The sequence below is a fragment of the Orcinus orca genome, chromosome 5 (assembly GCF_937001465.1).
Source record: "Orcinus orca chromosome 5, mOrcOrc1.1, whole genome shotgun sequence".
Lineage (NCBI taxonomy): Eukaryota > Metazoa > Chordata > Mammalia > Artiodactyla > Delphinidae > Orcinus > Orcinus orca.
This window is the reverse complement of record NC_064563.1, coordinates 14,377,122-14,400,091: the sequence shown is the minus strand read 5'-3', so window position 1 is coordinate 14,400,091 and position 22,970 is coordinate 14,377,122. Positions and strand designations below refer to the sequence as shown.

Below are 22,970 nucleotides of genomic sequence, written 5' to 3'. Positions count from 1 at the left end.
AGAGGAAGACAAAATAGGAGACAATCAAAATAGGAAAATAGAGTACTAAAAAAGCATGTGGTATATATCCATTTTTGTAAAATAATTATATATTTAAAAGGGGCGGGGAGTTAAATTCACTGCTAACTTGAGGAACATATGTAATATCTAAGTGAAAATGAGTTGTACATAATAGGTGCCATGTAATTATATTTTTATTAAAACAACTAATCTGTCTATATGTGTGAAAAGTATAGAAAGTACAAAAAAGAAAATAGGTCATTCAAAAGAACAACCCCCAAAGACAACCACTGGTAACATTTTGGTACATATTCTTTCATTCTGTATTCTAGATGTATTTTATTTATAAATTTTAACCAGCAGAAGTTTTTAAAATTTTATATAATTAAATCTAAGGGGTTTTTTTTCCCCTCTTCTGTTACATTTATACTTGCCATAGACAACCATTTGTATCTGTCTTTGTGCATTTTCTTTTCATGTATGCATATGTGTGACAGGAGAGAGATTTCAGTTGCCCTAGTATTTAACGTTTAGCCGTGAGCTATGGGTCAAACTTGATTTTACCCCCAAATACTTTTTCAATACCATTTCTTGACTGTTCTCTCATTTGTGTAAATGTTTTTCCCACATGAAGATCTGTTTGAAGGCCATCTGCTCAGCACACTTTTTAAAAAAATTAGACCCAGAGAGGTTGCGGCTTCCCAGTTTCTAGTTGCAGCAAGCTCATGTTAACTAAGAATAAAATAAAATTGAATTTTCATGTGTTATTCTTTTTTTTGTGTGTGTGTGTGTGATTAAATTTTTTTTTTAACATCTTTATTGGAGTATAATTGCTTTACAATGGTATGTTAGTTTCAGCTTCACAACAAAATGAATCAGTTATATATATACATATATTCCCATATCTCTTCCCGCTTGCGTCTCCCTCCCTCCCACCCTCCCTATCCCACCCCTCCAGGAGGTCACAAAGCACCGAGCTGATCTCCCTGTGCTATGCGGCTGCTTCCCGCTAGCTATCTACCTTACGTTTGGTAGTGTATATATGTCCATGCCTCTTTATCGCTTTGTCACCGTTTACCCTTCCCCCTCCCCATAGCCTCAAGTCCATTCTCTAGTAAGTCTGTGTCTTTATTCCTGTTTCACCCCTAGGTTTTTCATGACATTTTTTTTTTTTTAAATTCCATATATATGTGTTAGCGTACGGTATTTGTCTCTCTCTTTCTGACTTACTTCACTCTGTATGACAGACTGTAGGTCTATCCACCTCATTACAAATAGCTCAATTTCGTTTCTTTTTATGGCTGAGTAATATTCCATTGTATATATGTGCCACATCTTCTTTATCCATTCATCCGATGATGGACACTTAGGTTGTTTCCATCTCTGGGCTATTGTAAATGGAGCTGCAATGAACATTTTGGTACATGACTCTTTTTGAATTATGGTTTTCTCAGGGTATATGCCCAGTAGTGGGATTGCTGGGTCATATGGTAGTTCTATTTGTAGCTTTTTAAGGAACCTCCATACTGTTCTCCACAGTGGCTGTATCAATTTACATTCCCACCAACAGTGTAAGAGGGTTCCCTTTTCTCCACACCCTCTCCAGCATTTATTGTTTCTAGATTTTTTGATGATGGCCATTCTGACTGGTGTGAGATGATATCTCATTGTAGTTTTGATTTGCATTTCTCTCATGATTAGTGATGTTGAGCATCCTTTCATGTGTTTGTTGGCACTCTGTATATCTTCTTTGGAGAAATGTCTATTTAGGTCTTCTGCCCATTTTTGGATTGGGTTGTTTGTTTTTTTGTTATTAAGCTGCACGAGCTGCTTATAAATTTTGGAGATCAATCCTTTGTCAGTTGCTTCATTTGCAAATATTTTCTCCCATTCTGAGGGTTGTCTTTTGGTCTTGTTTATGGTTTCCTTTGCTGCGCAAAAGCTTTTAAGTTTCATTAGGTCCCATTTGTTTACTCTTGTTTTTATTTCCATTTCTCTAGGAGGTGGGTCAAAAAGGACCTTGCTGTGATTTATGTCATAGAGTGTTCTGCCTATGTTTTCCTCTAAGAGTTTGATAGTTTCTGGCCTTACATTTAGGTCTTTAATCCATTTTGAGCTTACTACTAGAGCTAATCAATGAATTTGGTAAAGTGGCAGGATACAAAATTAATGCACAGAAATCTCTGGCATTCCTATATACTAATGATGAAAAATCTGAAAGTGAAATCAAGAAAACACTCCCATTTACCATTGCAACAAAAAGAATAAAATATCTAGGAATAAACCTACCTAAGGAGACAAAAGATCTGTATGCAGAAAATTATAAGACACTGATGAAAGAAATTAAAGATGATACAAATAGATGGAGAGATATACCATGTTCTTGGATTGGAAGAATCAACATTGTGAAAATGACTCTACTACCAAAAGCAATCTATAGATTCAATGCAATCCCTATCAAACTACCACTGGCATTTTTCACAGAACTAGAACAAAAAATTTTGCAATTTGTATGGAAACACAAAAGACCCCGAATAGCCAAAGCAATCTTGAGAACGAAAGAAGGAACTGGAGGAATCAGGCTCCCAGACTTCAGACTATACTACAAAGCTACAGTTATCAAGACGGTATGGTACTGGCACAAAAACAGAAAGATAGATCAATGGAACAGGATAGAAAGCCCAGAGATAAACCCACACATATGGTCACCTTATCTTTGACAAAGGAGGCAGAAATGTACAGTGGAGAAAGGACAGCCTATTCAATAAGTGGTGCTGGGAAAACTGGACAGCTACATGTAAAAGTATGAAATTAGATCACTCCCTAACACCATACACAAAAATAAGCTCAAAATGTGTTATTCTTAATGGTGCCAGGAGAATATTGAAATATCGAAGTAGTCTTGATCGTTCAGTCACATTTATACTTAAAATGAGAGTTTTCTACCACTTACATGAGACATATCTGTTATAGTATTACAGTACAAGTCATCCATAGGATTTGAAATTTTTATTCTCATTCAATATTTTGAGGGGCTAACATGATTATTTCTTTACAGGCTACTTATAGCCTCAGCTTTTGTTTGTATTGATATAAGTATATTCTAATATTTTTAACTCTTAAGGTTTGATTTTATTTCCACTTCAGGTGTGGAGAATAAACACAAAGCACAATATAATCTATGTAAATGGCTCTGTACCTGGACACAAAAATTGCTTAGTAAAGGTATGTATAACTCTCTTTATTTTCCCTTGTTCAGAGATGTGGATGTGTGCCATAAGTTCTCCTCTCACCCATAAATGTGTCTTGAAAATAAGTAGCTGTTTCTCGACATGTTCTTTGCTATTTTTTCTGCTTTTTAGTAGCACCTGAGTGAGAAAATTGCACAAAATAACCTATAGCCTATGTCTCTAAAACCATAAACCTGCAGAAAGGGTAGGTCCAGTAAGAGGTTCTTTAGAAATACAAAAGGATATTAGCAAAACTACTTGCAAAAATATCAATATATCTCTATCCTTCCAAAAAATAACTTTTTCATTTTTTAAGAGTACTTTGACATGGGAACCAGAAGTATATGTGGTGGAAATAAAATGAGAAATGAGAATCAACAAGAAAGGTGGTTTGAGGTGGACATTTTAAGGAAAGATTTATTATTATTATTATTACTAGCATTGCTCTGTTTTCTTTAAAAATACATTTTTATGTTCAAAACATGAAGAGAAGAAAATATGTTATACAAGATAGACTTGAAAAAACATTCTTAAGCTCTCAGAGATTTATTTCCATCAAATAAAATACAAAATAAATATTCAACGTGGGATTTAAGTCAACATAATACAAAATGAGACATCACTTTTGAATTTTCCATTCTGAAAATAAATTTGTAGTTGAAGTGATACCAGCAGTTCCCCAAAATAGATTCTTCATTACTCTTCCAACAATAACAACAAAATTAGGCTGAAACTTAACCCTCAGATTTTTCAAAAAACCTGTCTTTTTCTATGTATTCTTTTTTTTTTTTTTCTTTTTTTTGTGGTACGCGGGCTTCTCACTGCTGTGGCCTCTCCCACTGCGGAGCACAGGCTCTGGATGCGCAGGCTCAGCAGCCATGGCCCACGGGCCCAGCCACCCCACGGCATGTGGGATCCTCCCGGACCAGGGCACGAACCTGTGTCCCCTGCATCGGCAGGCGGACTCTCAACCATTGCGCCACCAGGGAAGCCCCTTCTTTTCATTTCTTAAAGTAGGTTCCGTTACTAGCATAAGGTACAATATTTGTTTCAGTCTTACAGTAATTAAAATTCCCTTTCTGGAACTCCTCACTTTTTTGACTAGAGTATTCTCATTTTTTTTTTTAAAGAAAAAATGCATTTGATTAATTCTTGCAGGATTTTTTGGTCTTTTTTTTTTTTTTTTAAGTTTGCAGTTTTTTAGGTTTAAGTAAGTTTTCAGGCCCCTGGTGACCCAAGTCATGTACATAGTAACAGGTACTTGAAGCCAGCACATTGTCATTGTGCTTTTCCTAACATTTTGGCCTCATAATTCAGTGTATTCCTACCTCCAGATTTATTACATTGTTATAAATATAACAACCTAATAAAAAAGAAAAAAGGAAAATGATCATTTTTCATAATAAATTATACTGGATAGCAGATGAAGTTTTAAACATTGTCAAATCCTCCTTTTCTCCCCATTTGCTGTATACAGTTCTAGGCTGGCTTCCAGCTGAGCCTCACTGTTGCTGTGACTCCTCAGGTTCACCTCAGCATCTTCCTTGACTCCAGCAGGGATGAACAGGTGAACTGCCTTGAAAAACCATATGTGCAGGGTTCTGATCTGGCTGTTATAAATAGTTTATAATCAACAACACTTATTACTCAGATTTTTCCACGCACTTCAATAAAGATTGCCTCCAGAAACTCAATCCATTTAATGGATGGTGGCTTGCTATCACTGAAGATATTCAGAAGGTACACTGAAGGCAATTCCAAAAGAGGAGTCCAAATACATTTTGAGAAACGATACCATCAGAGAAATGTCTAGACACTTTGAACTGTTAACACACTAGGTGAATATATTTCCAACAAACAGATTTTGATAAAAGAACTCATCTTGAAAAAAAAAATCTTTGAAATATAGTGCCTTTTAACGGTCTTTTGTAACCTTAAATGTCTGTCCCAAACATTAAGGTGTGGGTTTGGGGGAGTTTTTTGTGGGCTTATGTTTTAAATGCCAAAAGTTTGGTAAATCTTCTGAAAACAGTCACCCCACTTTGTCCATTCTTCCCAGTGATCCCATAGCAGGTGAATAAGCCCCTTGCCATTGGAGGTTGAGGCTCGTCCTGCTGGACAGGCAGCCTTACTGGCACCCACTCACTGCACAGGAGCTTTTGGTTCCATCAGAGTACAGAGTACAGGGCTGCCTGTCATTCATTCTAAAGTTAGTAAGATAGTCTTAGGGATAACCAACCTGTTTAATTAATGTAAGCTTTTTGTTCTTTGGATTCACTAATGTACTAAGAGAGCCTAAAGAACTGTTATTTACAGCATAGTGTACTGTAATATTTGTGTGTGCTTGTCCCTATATCCTAATTTATAATTTAAGTTTATTTTCAGATTTGCCTGTTTTTTGTGTGTGTGTGTCCTACCTCCAGCTTCCCTAAAAAGTGTTTGAACTGATTTGCCGATATACATAAATATAAAAAGAATGAGAGGGAGTCCTGAAGGCAGGGAAATAATAAAGCCAGGGATAAGATTCAGTGCACAAAAACGTGTACCAGCAAATTCGGGACAAGATGGTGGAGAAGAGGGACCTTGAACCCACCTTCTCTTTTGAGCACACCAAAATCACAACTAAGTGCTGAACAATCATCAATTAAAGAAAAAGCTGGAACCTACCAAAAAAGATATTCTACATGATATAAAAAAGAAACCACAATGAGATTATAGGAGGGGTGCACTTGTGATGTAATCAAATCCTTTACTACCTGGCGACACAAAAACTGGAGAATGATTATATCACAGAACTTCTCCCACAGGAGTGAGAGTTCTGAGCCTGACGTCAGCCTCCCCAGCTGGCGGCCTGGCATCAGGAAGAGGAGCTCCCAGAGCATTTGGCTTTGAAGGCCAGTGGGACTTGATAGCAGGAGCTCCACAGGACTGGGGGAAGCAGAGACCTCACTCATAAAGGGCACATGCAGAATCTCATGCACCTGGAACCCGGGCAAAAGCAGTAATTTCATAGGAGCCTGTGCCAGACCTACCTGCTGGTCTTGGAGGGTCTCCTGGGAAGGTAGGGGGCAGCTGTGGCTCACCCTTAGGACATAAAAACCAGTGGCAGATGTATTAGGGAGTATTCATCTTCATGAACTCTTGCTGGAGGCTGACATCTTGCTTGGGTCATTAGCACCAAAACCTGGCCCCACCCAACAGCCTGTAGGCTCCAGTGCTGGGACACCTCAAGCAAACAACCAAGTGGGCAGGAACACAGCTGCATCTGTCAGCAGACAGGCTGCCTAAAGACTTCCTGAGCCCACAGCTGTCTTTGGACACACCCTTTGACACGGCCCTGCCCACCAGAGGGTGAGGAATCAGCTCCACCAACCAGTGGGCTGGCACCAGCCCCTCCTGTCAGGAAGCCTGCACAAGCCTCTAGAGCAGCCCCATCCAGCCAGGGGCAGACACCAGAAGCAAGAAAACTACGATCACACAGCCTGTGGAACTGGGTCTGCAAACAGACTGGTCCCTGATCCTTCAGGGATGAGAGGGAAGTGTACTGCTGGGACATACAGGACATCCCACTTCTCCAAGGTTGAGAAATGTAACCTACCACACACATAAAAATACAAGTAGAAATTTAGACAGACTGAGGCGGCAGAGGAATATGTTTCAGATGAAGGAACAAGATAAAATCCCTGAAGAACAGTGAAGTGAAGTGGAGGTAGGCAGTGTACTCGAGGAGTTCAGAGTAATGATTGTAAAGATGATCCAGGAATTTGGGAAAAGAATGGATGCACAGAGCAAGAAATTAGAAGTTTTTAACAAAGTCAGAAAATATATAAAGAGCAACCAAACAGAGATGAATATAATAACTGAAATGAAAAATACATTAGAAAGAACCAGTAGCAGAATAAATGAGGCAGAAGAATAGAGCAGTGAACTGGAAGGCATAGTAGTAGAAATCACTGCCGTGTAACAGAATAAAAAAGAATGAGAAGAAATTAGGACAGTTTAAGAGAACTTTGGGACATCAGGCACACTAACATTCCCATTGTAGGGATTCTAGAAAAAGGAGAGAGAAAGGGCCTGAGAAAATGCTTGAAGAGATAATAACTGAAAACTTCCCTAACCTGGGGAAGGAAACAATCACCCAAGTCCAGGAAGCGCAGAGTCCCATAGAGGATTAACCCAAAGAGAAACACACCAAGACACATAGTAATCAAATTGACAATACTTAAAGATAGAGAAAATATGAAAAGCAGCAAGGGAAAAGGTATAAATAATGTACAAGGGAACTCCCATAAGATGGTCAGCTGATTTTTGAGCAGAAACTCTGTAGGCCAGAAGGGAATGGCATGATGTATTTAAAGTGATGAAAAAATCTACAGCCATGAATACCCAGCAAGGTCCTCATTCAGATTTGATGGAGAAATCAAAAACTTTACAGACAAGCAAAAGATAAAAGAATTCAGCACCACCAAACCAGTTTTACAACAAATGCTAAAGGAACTTTTCTAACGGGAAAAGAAAAGGCCGCAACTAGAAACAAGAAAATTATGAAATGGAAAAGCTCACTGGTAAAGGCAAACATGATAAAGGTAAATTGTCCACACACAAACTAGTAGGGAGGTTAAAAGACAAAAGTAGTAAAATCATCTGTATCCACAATACACAGTTAAGGGATACATAAAACAATTAGATGTGAAATATGATATCAGGGACCTCCCTGGTGGTACAGTGGTTAAGAATCTGCCTGTCAGTACAAGGGACACGGGTTCAAGCCCTGGTCTGGGAAGATCCCACATGCCGTGGAGCAACTAAGTCCGTGCACCACAACTACTGAGCCTGCGCTCTAGAGCCCATGTGCCTAGAACCCGTGCTCCACAACAAGAGAAGCCACCACAATGAGAAGCCCATGCACTGCAACCAAGAGTAGCCCTTACTCACTGCAACTGGAGAAAGGCTGTGCACAGCAACAAAGACCCAACGCAGCCCCCCAAAATAATTAATTAATTAAAGGAAAAAAAGAAATAGATCAAAAACAGTAATCGTGAAGGGAGGAGAGTACAAATGTGGGGTATTTAAAATGCAGTTGAAATGAGATCAGCAACTTAAAACAATCATATATATTTATATATATAAACACACACACTGCTATACTAAAACATAGTAACCACAAACCAAAAATCTATAATACATATACACACAATAAAGAAAAAGGAATCCAAACGTAACACAGATAGTCATCAAATCACAAGAGCAGAGAACTAAGAAGAAAGGGACAAAAGACCTACAGAAATCCAATAACAAAATGGCAATAAGAACATGTATATTGATAATTACCTTAAATGTAAGCGGATCAAATACTCCAATCAGAAGGCATAGACTGGCTAAATAGATACAAAAACTAGACCCGTATACGTGCTGTCTACAAGAGACCCACTTCAGATCTAGAGACACACAAAGTAGGGATGGAAAAAGATATTCCATTGCAAATGCAAATCAAAAGAAAGCTGGAGTAGGAATACTCATATCAGACAAAATAGACATTAAAATAAAGACGGTTACAAGAGAGAAGGACACCACATAATGATCAAGGGATCAATCCAAGAAGAGATATAACAATTGTAAATATATATGCACCCAACATAGGAATACCTCAACATATAAGGCAGATGTTAATAGACATAAAAGTAGAAATTGACAGTAATAATAATGGGGGACTTTAACGCCACACTTAAATCAATGGACAGATCGTCCAGACAGAAAATCACTAAGGGAAACACAAGCCTTAAATGACACATTAGACCAGATGGGCTCAATTGATATGTATAGAACCTTCCATCTGAAAGCAGAATACACATTTCAAGTGCACATGGAACATTCTCCAGGATTGATCATATGTTGGGCCACAAAGCAAGCTGTAGTAAATATAAGAAAATTGAAATTGAATCAAGCATCTTTTCAGACCACAACTCTGTGAGTTTAGAAGACAACCAGGGAATTCCCTGGTGGTCCAGTGGTTAGGACTCCGTGCTTTCACTGCCAAGGGTGCATGTTTAATCCCTTGTCAGGGAACTAATATCCCACAAGCCACCCGATGCAGCCCAAGAAAAAGAAAGAAAGAAAAGAAAACAGCCACAAGAAAAAAAAACTGCAAAAAACACAAACACGTGGAAGTTAAACAGTATGCCACTAAACAACCAATGGATCACTGAAAAAATCAAAGAGTAAATCAAAAAATACTTAGAAAATCATGAAAACGAAAACACAATGATCCAAAACCTATTGGACACAGCAAAAGCAGTTCTAAGAGGGAAGTCTATAGCAGTACAATCTTACCTCAGGAAACAAGAAAAACATCAAATAAACAACATAACCTTACACCTAAAGCAACTAGAGAAAGAACAGTTGAAACCTAAAGTTAGCAGAAAGAAAGAAATCATGAAGATCAGAGCAGAAATAAATGAAATAGATACTTTAAAAAAATCAATAGAAAAGATCAATGAAATAAAAGCTGATTCTTTGAAAAGATAAAATTGGTAAACCTTTAGCCAGGCTCATTATGAAAAAAAAGGAGGGCCCAAATCAGTAAAATCAGAAACGAAAAAGCAGAAGTTACAGCCAATACCACAGAAGTACAAAGGATCATAAGAGGCTGCTATGAGCAACTATATAGCCATAAAATGGACAACCCTGAAGAAATGGACAAATTCTTAAAAACGTGCGATCTCTCAAGACTGAACCAGGAAGAAATAGAAAATATGAACAGACGAGTTACCAGTACTGGAATTGAATCAGTAATTTTAAAACTCCCAACAAACAAAAGTCCACGACCAGATGGCTTCAGGCAAATTCTACCAAACATTTAGAGAAGAGTTAACACCTGTCCTTCTGAAATGATTTCAAAAAATTGCAGAGGAAGGAACACTTCTGAACTCATTCTATGAGACCACCATCACCTTGATACCAAAACCAAAGATATCACAAAAAAAGAAAAGTACAGGCCAATATCACTGATGATCATAGATGCAAAACTCCTCAACAAAATCAAACCAAATAAAAAAGAAAATCTAGCCAACCGAATCCAACAATACATTAAAAGGATCATACACCATGATCAAGTGGGATTTATCACAGGGGTATAATGAATTTTCAGTATCTGCAAATCAATTTGTGTGATACACCACATTAACAAGTTGAAGAATAAAATTATATGGTCATCTCAATAGATGCAGAAAAAGCTTTTGATAAAATTCAACATCCATTTATGATTAAAAAAACTCCAGAAAGTGGGCATAGAGGCAACCTACCTCAGTATAATAAAGGCCATATGTGATGAGCCCACAGCTAACATCATAATCAACAGCAAAAAGTTGAAAGCATTTCCTCTAAGATCAGGCACAAGACAGTTGCCCACTTTTGCCACTTTTATTCAACATAGTTTTGTAATTCCTAGCCACAGCAATCAGAGAAGAAAAAGAAATAAAAGGAATCCAGATTGGAAAAGAAGTAATTAAATTGTCACTTTTGCAGATGACGTGATACTATACATAGAAAATCATGAAGATGCTATCAGAAAACTACTAGAGCTCATCAATGAATTCTGTAAAGTTGCAGGGTACAAATTAATACATAGAAGTCTGTTGCACTTCTATACACTAACAACAAAAATCAGAAAGTAAAGGAAACAATCCCATTTACAATCACATCAAAAACAATAAAATACTTAGGAACAAACCTACCTAAGGAGGCAAAAAAACCTGTACTCTGAACATTATGAGACGCTGATGAAGGAAATTAAAGAAGACACAAACAGATGGAAAGATATATGATGTTCTTGGATTGGAAGAATCTGTATTGTTAAAATGACCATACTATCCAAGGCAATCTATAGATTCAATGCATTTCCTATCAAATTTCCAATGGCATTTTTCACAGAAGTAGAACAAGAAATTTTAAAATTTGTATGGAAACACAAAGGACCCCAAACAGCCAAAGCAATCGTAAGAAGGAAGAATGGAGCTAGAGGAATCAGGCTCCCTGACTACAGAGCTACAGTAAGCAAAACAGTATGGTACTGGCACAAAAACAGACATGTAGATCAATGGAACTAGATAGAAATCCCAAAAACAAAGCTGTGCACACATATGGTCAGTCTACATCAAAGGAGGCAAGAATATACAATAGAGAAAAGGCAGTCTTTTCAATATGTAATGCTGGTAAAACTGGACAGCTCTGTGTACAAGATTAAAACATTCTCTAGCACCAAATACAAAAATAAATTCAAACTGGATTAAAGACCTAAATATAAGACCAGATACTATAAAACTCCTAGAGGAATAAACAGGCAGAACACTCTTTGACATAAATTGCAGCAGTATCTTTTTTGATCCATCTCCTAGAGTAATGGAAATAAAAACAAAAATAAACAAATGGGATCTAATTAAACTTAAATGCGTTTGCACAGAAAAGGAAACCATAAAATGGAAAGACAACCTGCAGGATGGGAGAAAATATTTGCAAAACGATGCTACCAACAAGAGATTAATTTCCAAATGTACAAACAGCTCATACAGCTCAATATCAAAAAAAAACAAACAACCAAATCAAAAAACGGGCAAAAGACATTTAATGTCTAAGTAGACATTTCTCGGAAGAAGACATACATGTGGCCAAAAGGCATATGAAAAATAATGCCCAACGTCGCTAATTAGTAGGGAAATGCAAATCAGAAAAAACTATAATGAGGTATCACCTCACACCAGTCAGAATGGCCATCATCAAAATGTCTACCAATACTAAGTGCTGGAGTAGGTGTGGAGAAAAGGGAACCCTCCTACACTGTTGGTGGGAATGTGAATTGGTGCAGCTACTATGGAAAACAGTATGGAGACTTTTTAAAACTAAAAGCAGAGTTACCATATGGTCCAGCGATCCCACTCCTGGGTATATATCTAGAGGAAACGATAATTTAAAAAGATACATGCACCCCAATGTTCATCGCAGCACTATTTACAGTAGCCAAGAGATGGAAACAACCTAAATGTCCATCGACAGAGGAATGGATAAAGAAGCCATGGTACATTTATACAATGAAATACTACTCAGCCATAAAAAAAGGAAATAATGCCATTTGCAGCAACATGGATGGACTAGAGATTATCATATTAAGTGAAGAAAGCCAGATAAAAGATATTATACGATATCGCTTATATGTGGAATCTAAAAAATGATACAAATGAACTTATTTACAAAACAGAAATAGACTCACAAACATAGAAAACAAACTTATGGTTACCAAAGGGGAAAGGGGTGACGGAGGGATAAATTAGGAGTTTGGGACTAGCAGATACAAAGTACTATATATAAAACAGATAACCAACAAAGACCTACTGTATAGCAAAGGGAACTATACTCAATATCTTCTGATAACCTATAATGGGAAAGAATATGTAAAAGAATATGTATATATGTATAACTGAATCACCTTGCTGTTTCTTGGGTATAATAGATCTATAAAAATTCGAAAGTACCTGAGAATTCACCATTTAGGCAATTTATAACTAAATTTTCACAGTTATCAAATTTGCACAGAAAGTTTTGTTGTTCGTTTTGTTGTTTATCTGCTTGGGTTTTATTTTCAGTTACAAATTCTGAGACAATTGAATTGGTAAGAATTTGACTTTTTTTCCCCAAGTTAAAGTTCACCTCAAGATTAGTGGATTGGAAAAAAAGGTTAAACAAGTATATTTTCTTCTGGGCAACTTACTGATAATTTCTTGGAACAATTTTAATGAGAAAAATTAATATAGGTGTTTTTCTGTACTTAGCTATTCCTAGCAGCTGTGTACTTACTTCAACCATATTATTCATTTCTTATTGCCAAAATGAGTATGCCTTATCTTAATCTGTTTGTGTAATTACGTGTAATTGTTTTTTTACTTCTCTCTGAATGAAGGCTGTAGAGTGAGTCAGAAGCTTTAAAGAACCCAGTGTTTTCCAAAAATATAACCCAACATTTTAGATCATATCAATATCTGTACTATTCCTCAGTTAATGAATTTACAAATGTAATTAGAATATTTTTAGAATATAAAGAGCTAATACAGCTGTTTTCAAGACTTCTGGGTTTATTATTGTTTCTGTTAAATACTATTCTGTCCTTAGCTTCTCAAAGAGAACACTACTTGTTAAATACAAGCTAATTTCCTTAACAAAACTTGATATTTTGGGTTATGTGCTCTTAGAATTAAGGCTAACAAAAGTACTAGGTAAATTTTATATTTTTTAACCCAAGCTCAAAAATTTATGGTAGAATATAGAATAATAAAAATGTAAGTAGATAATAAAATTAATAATTGAGATGTAGATAGTAATACCATTTAGGTATATAGTTTATATCAGTTATTTATATTTGAAAAATCAATTTGGGTATAATTGATATTTATGTAGTAATTGTAGAATATAATTTATTCTGTTGGGCAGTTCTGTTTATGGATAAAATATAACCAGAGTAATTTTAATCTCATGAGATAGCTGATTAACTTGAGGAAGGTTATATTTCTGTCATTGAATTAGTTTATTGGAATAAAAATACATATATAAAGTAAAAGGAACTCAGTGTATAACAGCTGTTTTATTCACATTAGAAAATTAAAGAACAAAAAACAAAGAAAAAGGAAGAGCTGTTCTTTGATTATGAATAAGTAAACCAGAATATCTTTAAATAACTTAATTGGTATCACTTATTAATAAGACCTTTGCTTCCTCCCCCCAGATCAAAGATTCTAAATTGCCTGCATATAAGGATTTCTGTAAAAATCTGCCATTCCCAACATACTTCCCTGATGGAGATGAAGAGGAGCTACCAGAAGATTTGTTTGATGAAGACTTGTGTCATCCTGGGGCACCTTCTATTACGTTTGCCTGACCTGGACGTGACAGACTCCCACATGTCCTGTGAATTCTGATGAGCCAGAACAATAATATAACTAGGAATTATGTTTTCTTTTCTTAGTAACAACATACCACACTGGTTATCTTTGTCAAGGGCATAAATTTATCATTCATCCTCCAACTGAATTTCATTTAAAAAATTACCACATTAAGCAAACCCGTTAAGTATATTGAATATGCCAAATTTAGATGGACCGGCAGTTTGCATATTAGTAAAATCTTTGTAATTTGTGGGCTTTGTCCTTTTTTTACTATGTATTTCTCAAGTTATCTTAAATGTTTATAAATTTAGCTTCTTTTACTAAAGACTTGTCTGTCTTTGTGAAAGGGTGGTTGTGGAACAGTGTCAAATCATATGGGGACTATGGTGTTACCTATTTAGGTAAAAGAAACTATTTCCTCAGTCCTAAAAAGAAAAAGGAATTGAGATTTTTATCTAGATTATAGAAATGTTTATGTCATAGTTAAAGGCCTGACACAATAAGATCATAAATTATGGGTCTTATTTACACTTCTGTTGGGAGGTATAGTTATTTTTTAGTTAGATCACTCAACTATAAGACAGGTGTAATTATTTTTCCTTTTTTTTCAGCCATGCCCTGCAGCATGCGGGATCTTAGTTCCCTGACCAGGGATCCAGTCTGCCCCCTGCAGTGGAAGCTCAGAGTCTTAACCACTGGAGCGCTGGGGAAGTCCTGTAATTATTTTTCCTTGATGCCTTCCAAAAGGGATTTGAAATGGCCTGGGTGTACATTCAACAAACTTTTTTTTTTTTTTTTTTTTTTTTTTTTGGTCTGAGTTGAGTCTCCATTGTGGCACACGGGCTTTCTCTGGTTGCAGCAAGCGGGGGCTTCTCTTTGTTGTGGTGAGCAGGCTTCTCATTGCTGTGGCTTCTCTTGTTGCGGAGAATGGGCTCTAGGCGCGCAGGCTTCAGTAGTTTGGCATGCGGGCTCTAGAGTGCAGGCTCAGTAATTGCGGTACACGGGCTTAGTTGCTCTGCGGCATGTGGGATCTTCCCAGACCAGGGCTTGAACCCGTGTCTCCCGCATTGGCCAGCAGATTCTTTTTTTTTTTTTTAACATCTTTATTGGAGTATAATTGCTTTACAATGGTGTGTTAGTTTCTGCTTTACAACAAAATGAATCAGTTATATATATATATATACATATGTTCCCATATCTCTTCCCTCTTGCGTCTCCCTCCCTCGCACCCTCCCTGTCCCACCCCTCCAGGCGGTCACAAAGCACCGAGCTGATCTCCCTGTACTATGGGGCTGCTTCCCACTAGCTATCTACCTTACGTTTGGTAGTGTATATATGTCCATGCCTCTCTCACTTTGTCACAGCTTACCCTTCCCCCTCCCCATATCCTCAAGTCCATTCTCTAGTAGGTCTGTGTCTTTATTCCTGTTTTACCCCTAGGTTCTTCATGACATTTTTTTTTCTTAAATTCCATATATATATGTTAGCATACAGTATTTGTCTCTCTCTTTCTGACTTAACTTCACTCTGTATGACGGACTCTAGGTCTATCCACCTCATTACAAATAGCTCAATTTCGTTTCTTTTTATGGCTGAGTAATATTCCATTGTATATATGTGCCACATCTTCTTTATCCATTCATCTGATGATGGACACTTAGGTTGTTTCCATCTCGGGGCTATTGTAAATAGAGCTTCAATGAACATTGTGGTGCATGACTCTTTTTGAATTATGGTTTTCTCAGGGTATATGCCCAGTAGTGGGATTGCTGGGTCATATGGTAGTTCTATTTGTAGTTTTTTAAGGAACCTCCATATTGTTCTCCACAGTGGCTGTATCAATTTACATTCCCACCAACAGTGCAAGAGGGTTCCCTTTTCTCCACACCCTCTCCAGCATTTATTGTTTCTAGATTTTTTGATGATGGCCATTCTGACTGGTATGAGATGATATCTCATTGTACTTTTGATTTGCATTTCTCTAATGATTAGTGATGTTGAGCATTCTTTCATGTGTTTGTTGGCAGTCTGTATATCTTCTTTGGAGAAATGTCTATTTAGGTCTTCTGCCCATTTTTGGATTGGGTTGTTTGTTTTTTTATTATTGAGCTGCATGAGCTGCTTATAAATTTTGGAGATTAATCCTTTGTCAGTTGCTTCATTTGCAAATATTTTCTCCCATTCTGAGGGTTGTCTTTTGGTCTTGTTTATGGTTTCCTTTGCTTGGCAGGCAGATTCTTAACCACTGTGCCACCAGGGAAGTCCCTCAACAAACTTATTAATCACTTATTACTCAAAATGTTAATAGCTCCTGGGTTTCTCTTCATTGTATGGAATGAAAATGTTTACTAATGGCTACTTATAACGGATAATTAAGCTTAAAAATGTTAAGTATAAGCAGGCCTCATTTAACTACTGGATTTCCTCTGGACCAGATTCCTGAGGATTCACAGAGTCTAACTTTTTAAACTCCAGGTATCTTCTGAGACTTGATTGACATGGCCACCCAAGAGACTTAATAACCACAGTGTTAGACCTTTTAATAACAAATCCATTAGTTATCAGGAAATCACACAAAAACCTAACAGTATTTTCCGGCCAACATTGCATTTCTTATTCTTAATTTTAAATCCAACTGTAGCCACATCTCTTTTAAAGTTTTCATTTATACTTCATCTCTTTTAATTAAAGACTTGTGACTTTAATGGTTCTGGTGACTGAATACAGCATCAATATACAAACATATAATAGCAATATTGGGAAATTCTATGGGAGGAAAGTGGATACCATCCACAACAGCAATTTTTTAAAAGGTTACTGAGGAAAAAAAGCCTGACAAATATTCTAAGGTCTTATTGGAGAAGATAAGATGTTATTGAAGGACATAAAAGATAACCAAGATAGTCTTCTCCATTTTTTAAGTTGTGAATGAAAAGATTCAATATTGTAAAGAATTCAGCAATCATATTTTTAAAATCTCAACAGGACTTACCATAGAACTGTTGAAACTGATTCTAAAATTGATATGAATGTGTAAATTCAAGAATAACCAAAACTTAAAATGGTACCCATTAGTTAGGTTTGCCCCATACTATGATTAGGGACTATTTATGTGTATTTAACTTTGAAATTCTGAATACCGTATGCATCAATTCTGCTTTAATTAGCTGCATTTGACCAAAAGATTTTAGTGAACTTATAGGTATGTCAAGGTTGCTGAAGTTATGGGAAGCAGCTATTACCTTGCAAAACAAATGAACAGTTATTGCTGGGAGGACATAAACTCTTGTTTCTGAATAAGGTATTTGCAGAGGTTTGTATCAGGAGTCCCCAACCTCTTCTGCATGAAAAACTGTGTTTAATTGCCCAGAAGCCATTGATGGGGGGAATCATTACTCAGCAAGGATGCTTTACACAGTGCAGGAAAGGAATCATATCTGAAAGTAGCCAGATGACAGAAGGGGAGCCAGGACATATGGTGTTTTGAAGAAGGCAGGGAGTCCTCTCCACTAGAGAGCCTGCCCCAGACCCATCACCATCTTCCTCTAGAGTTTGTGTTACCAAGTCCAAGCTTGTGCTGCTCACCCCACGACAGGCCAGTAAATCAAGAGACAAGCTGTTGGGGCAAGGAAAGCCAGCAGACCAAGAAGATGGTGGACTCATATCCCAAAGAACCATCTTGTCTGAGTTAGAATTCAAGTTTCTTATATAATAAAATCAGAGGGAGTAAAGTCAAACATTTCCTGGTTCCAGCCAGCCTCCAGAGGGGATGTGTTAATTCACAGGTGGGCCTGGTCCAGATGTTTCCTGTGAGCTAAACAAAGGTATATTAGCTTAATGCTCATTACCTGGGAGGCAGGGTTCCCAGAGATGGGAAGTGCATATACTTTAAGCTTGTAGGCAACATCCCTTTAGTGATTAACTTGTAATAGAATACAAAGGTTCTTCCCTATTACAATTCCCCATTGCCAATGTCCATTCCACAGTCTTGTGGGGAAAGGGACAAAGACTGCTCTGGCTACTTCCTGCTGAACAGGGGCAATGAATATTCTTTAGAATCTTTAGCAGTAAAATCCTCTTTCCTTTTTTATCTACAACCATTTGAACCTGATGAAACTCCTTAGCACTTTGTTGTCTAATTTGTAATTGAACTTGGGGTTGGGGTTCAGTTCCAGTTCCCAATACATATACTAAGTTCCTGTGCTGTTTATTTGGAAAAAATTAAATAGGTTGACCCGTCTCCGGCCATAATGAAATTACCATTTACTTAAGTTCAATAGGCAGACCTGTTGGAGTCAAACTCAAGAACAGGGTTTAGTATAATGCCCAAAGTTTTAGCATAACTGGCAACTGCTAGGTCTTTCAGAGCATTTATAGATTCTCCTGCCTGGGCAGACACCTAGGATGAACTACAATACAGTATTTCAAAGGGGCTTAATTTAAGCCTGCTTCTGGGAGCCACTAATCCATAGCAGGGCAACTGACAAAGCCTTATCCCAAGTTACGTTAGTATTCATTTTCTCAGTTTTTCCTGTTGATTGTGGTCTCCGGGATTAATGTAGTTCCAATGCCTTAAACCAAATCAGGGGATAATTTCCTTGAGGGCTTTAACTGATTAAAAAGTACTGATTTTAATGAACTCATTTACAAAACAGAAACACAGACTTAAAAAACCAAAGGGGAAAGGTTGGGGGGGGGAGGGATAATTAGGAGTTTGGGATTATCATATACACACTAGTATATATAAAATAGATAATCAACAAGGACCTACTGTATAGCACAGGGAACTCAGTATTCTATAATAACCTATATGGGAAAAGAATCTGAAAAAGAATATATGTAACTGAATCACTTTGCTGTACACCTGAAACTAACACAACATTGTAAATCAACTATACTCCAATACAAAATAAAATAATTTTTAAAGTACTGATTTTAAAAACCAGTAATTTTAAACTGCCACACACAAAACCAGTGGTGGACAAAACAGTCTCCTTTCCTTCTGAAGTTTATACAATTCATTGTTATCATTAATCAGTCTTTTTACGAAGAGTTCTGAGACCATTATTCCACCACTGATTAAGACTGGAGTGGCAGGTATTGGAGATAATATTCATTTAGCCTCTGAGTTTTCTGGACAGACTTGGTGACCTTGCCAGCTCCAGCTGCCTTCTTTTCCACCACTTTAATGACACAGCAACTGTCTGTCTCATGCCATGAACAGTAAAACAACCCAGAGGAGGATAGAGAAACTCTCAACACATGAGGGCTTGCTAGGAACCGTATCAACAATAGCAGCATCACCAGATCAAAAATTTGGTGCCAGGACTTCCCTGGTGGCACAGTGGTTAAGAATCCACCTGCCAGTGCAGGGGTCATGGGTTCAATCCCTGGTCTGGGAAGATCCCACATGCCACAGAGCAACTAAGCCTGTATGCCACAACTTGAGCCCATACACTGCAACTACTGAAGCCTGCACACCTAGAGCCCGTGCTCTGCAACAAGAGGAGCCACCCCAATGAGAAGCCTGTGCACTGCAGTGAAGAGTAGCCCCCACTCGCTGCAACTAGAGAAAGCCTGCACGCAGCAACGAAGCCCCAGTGCAGCCAAAAATTTAAAAAATAACAAATATAAAATAAAAACGAACTTGGGCCCATCTTCCAGCTTTTTCCCAGAATAATGATCAGTCTTCAGCTCAGCAAACTTGCAAGCAATGTGAGCTGTGTGACAGTCCAGGACAGGTTCATATCTAGCACTGATTTGGCCTGGATGGTTCAAGATAATCACTTGAGGTATGAAGCCAGCTGCTTCCATCGGTGGGTCAATTTTTCTGTCACCAGCCACATGGCCACAACGAACATCTTTGACAGACATGTTCTTGACATTGAAGCCCACACTGTCCCCAGAAAGGCCTTCACAAAAGCTTCATGGTACATTTCAACAGACTTTACTTCAGTTGTAACATTGACTGGAGCAAAGGTGACCACCACGATAGGTTTGAAAACAGTCTCCACTCAACCCACAGGGACAGTACCAATACCACCAATATTGTAGATGTCCTGGAGGGGCAGACTCAAAGACTAGTCAGTTGGATGAGTTGGTGGCAGGATGCAATCCAGAGCAGCATGGTTCCACTGGCATTGCCATCTTTTGGGTGAATTTCCATCCCTTGAACCAAGGCATGTTAGCACTTGGCTCCAGCATGTTGTCACCATTCCAGCCAGAAATTGGCACCAATGCTCCTGTGTTGGGGTTGTAGCCAATTTTCTTAATGTAAGTGCTGACTTCCTTAACAATTTACTCATACCTCTTCTGGCTGTAGGGTGGCTCAGTGGAATCCATTTAATAGCAACACTTAGTTGTTTCACACCAAGAGTGTAAGCCAGAAGGGCATGCTCATGGGTCTGCCCATTCTTGGAGATACCTGCTTCAAATCCACCAGCATCAGCAGCAACAATGAGGACATCACGGTCAGACTGGGATGTACCTGGAAGCATGTTTTTGATAAAGTCTCTGTGTCCTGAGGCATCAGTAATAGTCATGTAGTACTTATGGTCTCGGATTCCCACAGGGAGATATCGATGGTGGTACCACACTCATATTCAGCTTTCAGTTTGTCCAAGACCCAGGCAATCCTCTTCAGAGACTTTTTCTGTCCAGGTGGGATTGCTTCCACCCATCCTGAAAAAAAGTGTCCACAAACACTAGCAGGTATCTGAAATTTCCTGTAGCTCAAGGCATTTGTGTCCAGTCGTTGGTGGCACAGATTCCTTTGTGTTGGGCCCCAATCTGGGAAGGTCCAACAGCAGTCTTTGGGTTGTTTTTAGCACGAATCATGCAATTCTGAGTGACTCACTGTATGGTCTTCTATAGGTTATGCCCCATTATATATATTTGAATCCATTGTAAGGTGGCATCTCTCCTGTAATGGGTACTAATATGAATGTGCTGCAGCACAGGGTCCAAGCTCACCTTAGGAATTAAAACAATTGTGCACTACATTTCCAGCCAGGCAAGGTGCGATCCAAGTGAAACCCTACTCCTCGACCCTCTCTTTGTCCTTTTCTGAATATACTGGATGGTATTTTGACAAGTCAGTCTGTGGGAGAAGTGATCCTCTTACCTCAGAGGATATTGCTTTAGGTTACGTGTGCCAGCGTCCCTTTTTAAGGGGATGTCTATTGGCCATGTGTTTTTGGCCTTCCCTGGGGTGCTGTTAGCACACACTCTGGTCTTACCTTTTCATAGACCTGGGATGGGGGGCAGGGGAAGAGAGCTCTGTCTCCTGGGGTTTTCATGAGCACCATCTGTAGGGTTAAAGATGTTCTTGTGGAACTCTGATGTCAAGCTGTTCTGAAGAAAAACTTAAGGGTGAAAGCTCATTGTTTCTCCCCCAGTAGGGGCTTACCTCTTCCATTTACTCCCCTTTCAGGAATCCAGTGCCAAAAAAGTGGCATTTTGTTTTACATCTTCATTCTTCTGTTGCTGTTCCCTGTTGAACACTTTAAAAACAACATCTACCCATTGAGAAGGATTCATTCCAAATGCACCATCTAATCTTCACAACTTCCTCCCAATATCTGAGACACTTTGCCCAAAATAGATCAAATTTATCCTTCTAATATTTTCAGGGGCCTCAGGATCTACATTAGTATAATGTCTGTAGGCTTGATACATCTTTTCCAAAAATTCAGAGGGATTTGTTTTTTTGCTGAATTTCTTGAATTTGGTTTGAACTATTTTGCTTTGGTTCCCCTTTTCAAAGCCCTGCCCAGATGTACTAATAAGTAGTATTATAAATAAGGGCATTCCTCCCTCATCGGGGTCCCATTTTAGTTCAGCTGTGGGTGATACCAAGTGGGCTTCAGTTATAGAGGACCCTCCTTATGAAGGAGGGTTGCAATCTTTCCAGTTAAAGAAGTCTGAGAAACACAGCTGACTGATCATTTGCATTTAGTCCCCACATGAGATAAAGGTGTAAGGGAAATTGCCCTGCCCTGGGAGGGGCCCAAACTGGGTGCCCTGTCAGGTCTTAGATGGCGGTACTAGACCAAATCCCTGTGCCCCAGGAACTAACACAGGATTTTCTAATTGATCCCTATAAGGAGGGGCAGTTCTGAGCCCCAGTGTCAGGAATTGGGGTTGGATAGGAAGGGAAAGTAGTGGAAGGGGTGGATATATTGGCATAACAGCTGGAGGAGTTAAGGTTTTTTATCTTCCCCCCAGAATTAGACTTTTAAATTGAAGTATAATAGATTTTTTTAAATTGTATTTATTTATTTATTTGGCCACTTTGGGTCTTCGTTGCTGCACACAGGCTTTTCTCTAGTTGCGGAGAGCAGGGGCAACTCTTCATGGTGGTGTGTGGGCTTCTCATTGCGGTGGCTTCTCTTGTTGCAGAGCACAGGGTCTAGTCGCACAGGCTTCAGTAGTTGTGGCACACGGGCTCAGTAGTTGTGGCTCGCGGGCTCTAGAGTGCAGGCTCAGTAGTTGTGGCGCACAGGCTTAGTTGCTCCGTGGCATGTGGGACCAAGCCGTGGCATCCCAGACCAGGGCTTGAACCCATGTTCCCTGCATTGGCAGGTGAATTCTTAACCACTGCACCACCAGGGAAGTCTGAAATATAGTTGATTTACAGTGTTTTGTTACTTTCAGGTGTATAGCAAAGTGATTCAGTTATACTGTATATACATATATATATATATATATTCTTTTTCAGATTCTTTTCTCTTATAGGTTATAAGAAAATATTGAGTATACTTCCCTGTGCTATACAGTAGAACCTTGTTGTTTATCTATTTTGTATATAGTA

The 22,970-nt window shown here is 38.3% G+C and overlaps 1 protein-coding gene, 1 long non-coding RNA gene and 1 pseudogene across 3 annotated transcripts in view; 2 read left to right on the top strand and 1 right to left on the bottom strand.

Annotated features, from left to right (window-relative positions):
• MRPL3 (mitochondrial ribosomal protein L3) overlaps window positions 1–14,483 on the top strand; it is a 46,628-nt gene extending 32,145 nt beyond the window's left edge. The window contains exons 9-11 of one of the 2 annotated variants that reach the window (XR_004478913.2): window positions 3,148–3,225; window positions 4,708–4,797; window positions 13,999–14,213. Coding sequence is in view for 1 of the 2 variants with exons in the window: in XM_004283422.4 (XP_004283470.1) it covers window positions 3,148–3,225; window positions 13,999–14,151 (231 nt within the window). In the remaining variant the exon portion in view is untranslated. Of the gene's footprint in view, window positions 1–3,147; window positions 3,226–4,707; window positions 4,798–13,998 lie in introns of both variants that reach the window. The other variant, XM_004283422.4, reaches the window with a different exon arrangement.
• Window positions 1–16,305, top strand: part of LOC125964483 (uncharacterized) — a 68,233-nt gene extending 51,928 nt beyond the window's left edge. The window contains exon 2 of the long non-coding RNA XR_007477542.1: window positions 15,820–16,305. This is a non-coding gene — a long non-coding RNA (uncharacterized LOC125964483). The remainder of the gene's footprint in view (window positions 1–15,819) is intronic.
• A 2,918-nt stretch (window positions 16,306–19,223) lies between these two features.
• Window positions 19,224–20,981, bottom strand: LOC101282776 (elongation factor 1-alpha 1-like; annotated as a pseudogene).
• Between the last annotated feature and the right edge of the window lie 1,989 nt (window positions 20,982–22,970).